This window comes from Pelmatolapia mariae, linkage group LG22 (assembly GCF_036321145.2).
Source record: "Pelmatolapia mariae isolate MD_Pm_ZW linkage group LG22, Pm_UMD_F_2, whole genome shotgun sequence".
Lineage (NCBI taxonomy): Eukaryota > Metazoa > Chordata > Actinopteri > Cichliformes > Cichlidae > Pelmatolapia > Pelmatolapia mariae.
In genome coordinates, this window is record NC_086245.2 from 24,932,565 (window position 1) to 24,941,329 (window position 8,765).

General features: G+C 42.4%; 1 protein-coding gene across 1 annotated transcript; it reads right to left on the minus strand.

Annotated features, from left to right (window-relative positions):
• Positions 1–899: 899 nt before the first annotated feature.
• On the minus strand, positions 900–4,720 carry LOC135932381 (uncharacterized). Its single transcript, XM_065469855.1, has 6 exons — positions 4,618–4,720; positions 2,053–3,644; positions 1,760–1,974; positions 1,402–1,609; positions 1,208–1,332; positions 900–1,135 (listed from the first exon to the last, which is right to left on the minus strand). Exons 2-6 carry the CDS (start codon positions 3,586–3,588, stop codon positions 1,087–1,089), a joined length of 2,133 nt encoding a protein of 710 aa, XP_065325927.1. The 5' UTR covers positions 3,589–3,644; positions 4,618–4,720; the 3' UTR covers positions 900–1,086.
• Between the last annotated feature and the right edge of the window lie 4,045 nt (positions 4,721–8,765).

Here is an 8,765-nt window from a genome sequence, read left to right on the forward strand (position 1 = left end):
TTTGTTTTTTGTTTTTGTTTTGTTTTTTTACTGGAAATGACAAGCAATGACTTGTGATAGACAGGTTGTTGGTCCATGAGCACTGACTGCACTGGACACTCCTTTCTGACCCTTACAGTCACCCTAATTTACTAACAAAATGAACTCAGTGTTTGATTGTGTATGACCTCAAAATAGTAACTGAGTGTTAGCAGACTGTTTATCTGGATCATAAAGCAAAGTAGTAGAGGCCTAATTCCACACAGATAAAGCCAGAAGTCTTCAGAGTCATCGCCCTCTGCTGGCCATTTAAAGAAATGCAGGTTTTTACTTTTCAGGGTGGAAAGTTACCTTATGGAGGGCCACAAGTGCCAAAATGAATGAAATAAATCCTTCATTAAACAAACATGTCATTGATTAGTTTTTTTAAATGAAATGCCATTAATTAAAATAACATTTTAAAGTGACATGAATAGATATTTAAATTGATTTAAGCCATACATTTAATGACACAATTATTCATTGATATATTATTTGATTCATTTTGGCACTCATGGCAGACCACAGTTTATTCTCCTTCAGCCGCATGTTTAATATTTTGCATGTTTAACATGTCCACTATGCCTGTAATTCTGTGAAAATGAGGATCGTCTCCTTGCCGAACGCGAGCATTTTAGTCACAGTTTTTAATCATTTTAGTGAAAGAGTTGATGCTTCGTCACACTTTGCTCAGGCCTCTTTTGTGTTGTGATGTTTTGGTACTTTTTCCCGTCTCTGAGGCTTACTCACTCTGTTCGTCGGTGTCCCAGTGTTTAGTTCTTCAGGCAGGTTGGCCTTATAAGTACAAGAAATCCAGTCTGCTCTTCAGAGACAGACATTAACTCATCAGTGGCACTTAGATTACAAAGAACACACTGCGTTTATTCATAACAAAAACATTCCTACAGGCTGCAGTCTAGTTTATCTTTACAAAGTCTTCTAAAAAAAGATCGGTCTTGGTTTTGTCCTGTAACAGCATGTATGTTTATATGTGTTAAAGTGCACTGATCAAACCTTTAGAGTTTACTATGTTTCCTAAAACACAAGCTCCTTTTGTGTGAAGAACAGTCATGTTTCCTCCTCATTGTCACCCTTGTTATGGTCCTGAATGGCATTTCTGTAAAGAAAAACAATCTAGTTACAGGCTTAAAGGTTTGAAGGTGTGGTGCAGACTTGATGAACGGATTACCTGTAAAGTAGGAGCTGCTCGTTAAGGCTGTCTCTCAACTCCTTGATCTCTTTGGTTTTTCGCTTCTGAATCTGTAACTCAGTCTTCAGTTCTCTGCTGCTCTCCTCCAGACAGTGCACCGTCTCCTGAGAGGCAGGCATAATGTCAGTGTTTTTGTCGTCATGCCCTACTTTCTCCTCAGTCACCTTGGTTACCTTGTACTGCCCCACGTTTTCTCTTCTTTGCATGTGGATTAGATTGAGTTTCTCCTCCAAACAAGCCCTCTGAAGCTTCAGTTTTTCTATCTCCTCCGTCAGAGGTCTCAGCTGGGCTCTCAGCTCCTGGGCCTGCTCTTTGGCTTTAACGATTGCGCCAGCTGTTGCCTCTCTTCTCTTCAACAGTGCAAGCAAAATGGGCTCATACCTGGACAAGCAAACCAGAGAAAGCTTTAGTGTTTTATAACTGTAACACTGTGTCAGTGGGTTTTTATGCCTAAAAACTACGGCACTACCAAAGGTCTGTGTGTGTCAAAAGGAAGAAAAACACATGTTTTGGCGATTCCACTGACTGCACCTGTCCTCCAATGCTTTCAGGCCACCCTCCACATACTGCTGTATGTCCCCACATGAATGCCTCCTGCATTCAGTCAGCTCCTCTGCAGTGTTGGTAGTCTGACTGGAGCTCTGTTCCTGGAGCTTCGCTCTTAGTACTGAGAGCTGTTGTTGTTGGGCCAGCCTGAGCTGGCAGCCCTCTTCTATCAGCTGGAGCACCAAGGACTTCAGCTTCTCCTGGAAGAAATCCATTTAGAAGAAGATGAATGAATGGTTGGAAATGCATGATGGATGGAAATGTAATTATGTTCTTACCTCTTCTCTCTTTAGTAGCTCCACTTCACGGCGCTGGTTGTTCAGAGCTGCCTGGCTGTGGGCGCAGCCCCTCGCCATTGCAAATAGCCTCCTCTTCAGCTTTCTAAGCTCATCTTGTAGCCCCTGTCTCTCCAGGTTCACCTTCCACATCCTTCTTTCCTCCTCTGCCCTCTCCTCCCTGAGGATCTCTCTCTCCCTCTTTCTTTCTTCCCTTCTGCCTTCTTGTTCTTTTTTGAGCACATTCATCAGGTCTGCCACTTTGTTATCAATCCACTCCTCTTTCTCCTCCTCCTCCTCCTCCTCACTTGCCCCTTGGCCTTTTTCCCCTCTCAGCTGCAGCACCTCTACCAGCAGCTCCTTCCTCCTCTTCTGTAATCGCTGTACCCCTTCAATGCAGTCCTCCATCTGAGTCCCCAAGGCCCCTAATTCTGTCATGCTAGATCCCAGATCTAAGGTGTCTCTCTTGAGTTCTTCTGTCTTCTCAGACAGGAGTTCATTGGCATCTACATCAATCTCAATCACATCTCCTGTTGTTTCTGTGCTTTCATCAAATATATCTCCAGGCTTCATTCCCTCGCAGTACATTGTGTTCTCTTCTGTAGTATCTATGGGTGTCTCTGAAAAGCCGAACACCTTGTCTGTTTTTAGATGACCTGGGCTTTCTGATCGGTCCACAGACAGCTCACCCATCATGTCATGGCCAGACAAATCTTTGTGCTGGCTGCCATTTGTTGTTGAACCTGCTGTCATTCTTTTCCCGGTGTCCTTGGAAACTTGACCTTCTTCCCAGGAGTCCAATTGCATTGGCTGGCTCTCCGTCTTTAATGGCCTCTCATGCTGAATGGGCACCAGTGTTGTGCCTCTATAAAGCTGAGGGTTCTTGTTGATGTGTACATATTCTTGGCTTTCATCTGTAACCCACTCTTGGGGTTCAAAGTCCATGCCAGTTTCTTCCATACAGCTCTCCAGCATGGCTAGCATCCCCAGCAGCTGGCCTTCATACTCCACCATGGTTTTGCTCAGTTTGTTACCTGCTGATGTCAGAGGCATTTCTGCCTGGCGACAGCGTTCTGTGGTCACACCACACCTGTCGATGACAGTTCCCATGCTTTGCGATTGGCCCTGGGCAGGCTTTTCTTCGGCACCTGTCCCATCTATGTGTGTGTCAATGTAGCTAGTTGAAAGATAGGCTTGGGGGTGTTTCCACGCTTCTCCACACTTTTCCACTGTTACTTCCTCTTTTGCCTGACCGTGACTGGATTCATTCAGATTTGTTTCAGTATAATTTGCTGAGTACTGAGAGCCAAAGGAAATACCGGTGAGCTCTTCGCAGCTCTTCAGTAAGTCATCCATCTCCTGTAGGTATGGCTTTATCAAAGCTGATTGCTTTAGCTGTGCTCCTGTGAAGGTGAGGTCATGGAGGTTTGTGTTGCATTCTCCTTGTTCCATGAGGGATCTCTCTGGATCCCCCTCCTCTTCCTTAATGAAGAGTGGCTCGAAACCAGAGGATGAAATGTTATCATCTAGGTCATCCATCTGTTTGGCCTAATTCCCGTTACCCGTTTTGATGTAGAAGTCCCCTTCAGAAAGGCCTGTTAAACCAGATGAATACGTTAGGCAGTCTCAGGCCTCTTAGCTATATATTAGGCCTGGCTTAAAATGATAACATGTGAGCATACAATAGAGGCTGGGTTAATGTTTTGGCTGGACTTGCAAGCTATGCTGATGTCATTAGCACATGTGGGCATGTGGAGGCATGGTTTAGCAGGGTATGTTTTTGACAGCTGCTCCCTTAGGCTAGGTGCCACGGGCACCAATTCAGTGCATGGCCACGGTCAAACACACCTCAGGCAAGTATGCATTCAATGAACACAAAACCTCTAGTGGTATAAACACACACAGACAGTTTTCATCTGAAGTTCCAGCAAGTGGCATTACAGAGATTACACCAGCAAGCAGATTATCATAACATGTCATTGTCCCTGTCGATGGATGGGCACTTGGAGTCTCCCCTGGTGAATAATGCAGATGTAATTGTACCCTTTGAGGTGTTTGCCAAGACTAGCCAGATACTCCCCAAGGGTAAATTGATCAAATTGACCCAATAATGTCATCGGATAGAGATTTGAGAAAAGAGAGACAAGATTCATGTGATAGATGCTGTTTCTTGGTTTGAAACCAACTAAGAAAAAGAAAAAAATCAAGCTAGAACTCTTGTGCTTGTATTTAACTAGGTCATTTCATGTAATTAATGAGCACATTTTAGAAGCTACATTTTGTTGTTCTTTCTTTGACATGTTTGACTGCTAACAGAACAAAGCTCAGTAGAAGATATGACAGGGACCAGCTGTCTCACTGCAGGACAGGTGCTGGAATAAGGCACAACACCCAGAGACAGCACCAGCATACGCCTGATGTCCATCTTACACAAAAACATTTCCTTATCAGTTAAGCAAAAGGCCACAATAAAAATAAAAAACTACATTGTGAACAACAACAGAAAGTTCATGAACGTATAATTAATTTAAACCATCACATGTAAACATCACAAGCAACTGAACTTACCTCTCAACATATGATTCCTTTTTTTCTGCCTTCCTGCTGTATCCCGATGATGAATCTGCTGAGCAAGAATAAAATCAAGGCGCTCTGGTTCAACCGACGAAAGTAAAGTGAGTGTTAAAGAATGAGCGGGAGCAGCGAGTACAGATGAACCGAGAGAGGAGGGGGGATGAAGACAGTTGACCCAGCCTCCTCTCACTCAGTCACTGTGCTGCTATGCGTGACCATGACTACCCCGGGTCTGTTTATGTCTATTAATAAACACTGTGCAGGGAGAAAGAAAAGGCACAGCAGGCTGCCTGTTTCACCCCGAGAGTATGAGGTTCCATTTGTGTCAAAAGTTTGCTCACGTGCACGATTTTTACATTGACTGGAAATGTGACAAAACTTTTGTCTTTGAGCTCTGAACTGTTTTTCAGATACTACGAAACTCTTTAACAAACACACCTGCCAAAGCAATTGTTTGTACCAGGAGCTGTAAAATCAAGCAAATGCTGAAGTGCTGAAAACTGCAGTTGTGTGCTGCACTCTGAAGCCCATTCTTTTCTGTGGCTTGCAATAATGTGTTTGCACTGCATTAAGTAAAGTGCAGCATAAGTGCGCCGGCTAAAGAGCATTTATGTGTGCTGCAGCTGAACTTTGACTGTGGCCATGTTTGACTTGTACGTGATATGCATCCAAGTAGACGTGAAGGCCATGAGCGAGAGATTTAATTATGTTGTACAGGCAGGGCTTGGTGACCAGCGACCACAACATGCCATGTTATAAAAAATTAAGAGGCAGGTAACAACAGTGAATAAGACATCAATTTGATGTGAACTTTGCCATTTGTGAGGAACCGCACGATGAGTATAAAATCCTAATAGTCATCGCAGCACATGCCACTTCCTGTCTGAAAGATCCTTTAATGTGCTGATCTTTACAGCATGATAAGGCATGTTTTCTGGCTTGTATAAAAAACATTACTGGCCTCTATGAAAAGGCAGGTGCCAACTGTTGACCATCATTATTTCCCAACCGCACCCCCTGTAAATGGTGTCATTGAATTGTACTGCTGAGGTGCGTTTGTGGTGTTGATGCCTTTTGGAGCTTTATTGTGAAATTATCTGAAAGTCATATGTCTTACGGTGTGGTATTGTTTGTGCTTCAGTTTTGGTGAATGAAATTTAGGGATTTTAGTCTCATCTTAATGAATACTATGGTGTCTGTGTTGTGCTCATAAAGCTTATAAATCTTGGTTAGCTAGCTTTTAACCAAGCTAGCTAACCATGCTTGCTAATAGCTGATAGCTTGCTAAGCAGTTTGCTGAAAACAGCGTCCAACCTCTTGATGTTAGCTGTGTCCCAATTCCTAGGCTGCATCCTTCGGTGGCCCCATTTGAAGGCTGATTAATTCACAGCCAGGCGACGAAGGCTGTCCCAATTCGAAGGCTGCTCCAACCTGTCCCAGAATTCATAGCGCGGCCCAGCGAATTCCAGTTTCCAACAATGGCGGCAGCTACTTAGTTTTAATATTACTCTTTCTGGGTCACAAAATAAACTTTTAAGATATTTTTAGGCGAGAATGTAGCTGTGTAAACTTCAAATATCTGCTTGATTTATAAAGACATCACATATTTGCAAAAGTGCTCTGACGTTTTCAGAGACGTTTGTTACCCACCAGCTCGAAGCTGACCGAGAGGTCGAGGCTCACTAGAGCTGGTGAGAACACTGGACTCCCTGCACATCACTTTAGACCCCCTGCGGGCTTTCGCTACTCAGGTTAAACATGATATGTAAGTCAATTAGACAACTTAAAAACTTCTGGCTTCAAAAAGCTAACATGATGGTGGAAAAATTGCTAAAATTGAGCCCAAAGCCAATGAGCTAACTCACAGGGCTACATTTATTTCTTTTTTAAAACCATCTGTGGTATTAATGCAGCTTTTCTCATTTGGTGTGCTTCCTTTCTTTTGTCTGTGCTGTCCAGCATTTTTTCTCGATGTATTGTCTGACTGTGTTGTTACGAATGTTACCTTGACGTTGTACTGATTTTGAACAAAGAAGAAGAAGAAGATGAATAACTGGAATTTTATACAGTAATAGCCAGAGTCAGTTCCAAACAATGCAAAACCCAGTTTCAAACAAAGTGCAAAAAATCAAGCATCATTTGTTAGCAGTCAACAACAAACAGCATGTCAGGGAATTATTCTCAACATCCAAATGAGAGGAAGTGCAACAAGATAACAGTATAGTTTGATTTACACAAATGCGAAACAGTGTTTTGTTCATAAATAGTATAAAAGATGGATGTAGGTAGCTACTGTGAAGTCCATCAATATTCATCCGTCAACTGAAGTACAACTACATATTCAGTGGGACGGCTGCACATGTAAACATAATTTTGGCACAAATAGGACCCCATACAGGACAGATAATGGGCTTTCCAAGTAGAAATGTGGAGTTTATTAGTTCTCCCATTTTAGACTTTTTTTTTTTAAAGTTGTAGCTGTTTTATTTTCTTGAATTATTCAACATAATCTTGAAAAAGTCTGCCTTATTTTTATTTGCTGTTGTATAGTAAAAACAAGGCCACCAAACTCCCAGGAATCTCTTAGTCTTGACACCTTAGAGATCAGGGAGTGTAGATGCATCCGTTACGGCTGCTGAGAGGCGTGGGCATGTGTTTATGATGAAAGAACACGGCTCCAGGATTCCACCCGTGCCACCTCATTATCGAAAAGTCTTTAAATAGCTGCCTGCATTTTTCTGGCTGTTTCCCAGAGGAGGATCGGTTTCCATCTAAACTCCTGACCCCCAACAATCAACTGGCGGACAGGTGCTGCTCCGGACGAGCAGGGAATGACATGGATACAGATTATTTGAAAATATGAGGCAGATGAAGAAGAAATGAGATGATGGCGATGATGCAATAAAGAGAAAGACAGTGAAGAGCAGATATTACTGTGACCTAAGCAGCAAAGAATTGTTTTGTGGTTTTTTACACCAAAAACTATTATTTAAATTCCCTTTGAGTGACTTTTCTTTTTATCTAGCACTTAAAAAATTAATTCCCTTTATGAGTTTTTTGTATACTGTTTTATTTTGTCAGATTTTATATCTTTCATTTTACACTACTCATATAGGAGTACTTTCGTATTACAGCTAAACACCACTAGATGGCCTCATAGCTTAATTTGAACTTTTATGACCCTGGGTAACATTATAGAAAATATTTAAGATTTTCTATTATGTTAGGAACAGCTGTTTTATGTTCTTTAAATGCAGAAATGTACTCCCAGCTGCTACTATACCATACTGTGGTTTTTCTCTGTTTCTCGTTTCACATCATCTCAGCTTGCTCAAAACAGCCAGAAGAAAAAGATGGACTCAAACTGTCAAAGATTAATTTACCACGTATCCCCCTGTGATGTGTATTTACTTGACCCTGTCTACTAAATATACTTCATGTGCAGTTAACACCCTGTAAAACAGTGACGGTCGTTCCTCTGAGATCGTGATTCAGTGTTTCCATTGCAAATGTATGTCCCCTGTGCTCAAGAGAAGATGTAATGTTTATCTAATTCACCCTCCTCGACCGCTTCAGCTCTGTGTTTTGGCAAGTCCCGGCTTAGGGAAAGAGACGGTAATTTACGTGACGTTATGTCCAGGGCTGATCTGTTTCAACACATTGTTTAACACTGGGATGATGCACACCCACGCAGCCACTGGGAGAGAGGCTTAGTGGCGCTCCCTCTCTTCCTCAGTTCCTTGCCTGAAAAATGATTAGAGTATAGATGGAGAGGTGATCAGTGTGTGTGTGTGTGTGTGTGCGTGGGTGTAGAGTAAGGCAAGGGGGAAACCAAATATTCAAGGGGGTGTGGTGGTTGGAAGCCCACTGTCCCACTGAGATAGGCCATATGCTGGACTTGCTGCTCCAAACTGCAGTACTTTCCAAACTCACCAGAATATCCTGTCAGTGTGTCGTCCTCTTTCTTCTGTTTCTCCTTTCCTTCATCTCTTTCATTTTCTCACAAACAGCGGTAAGGTGTCACTAGCAACAGAAAGCTGAACTAGCTAAATATACCTCTTAAACAGCTGTTATATTGTTATATATTTTATTTTCCAGGGTTTCTGGAAGTACATTTTGTTCTATTTCCTAAACACTGATGC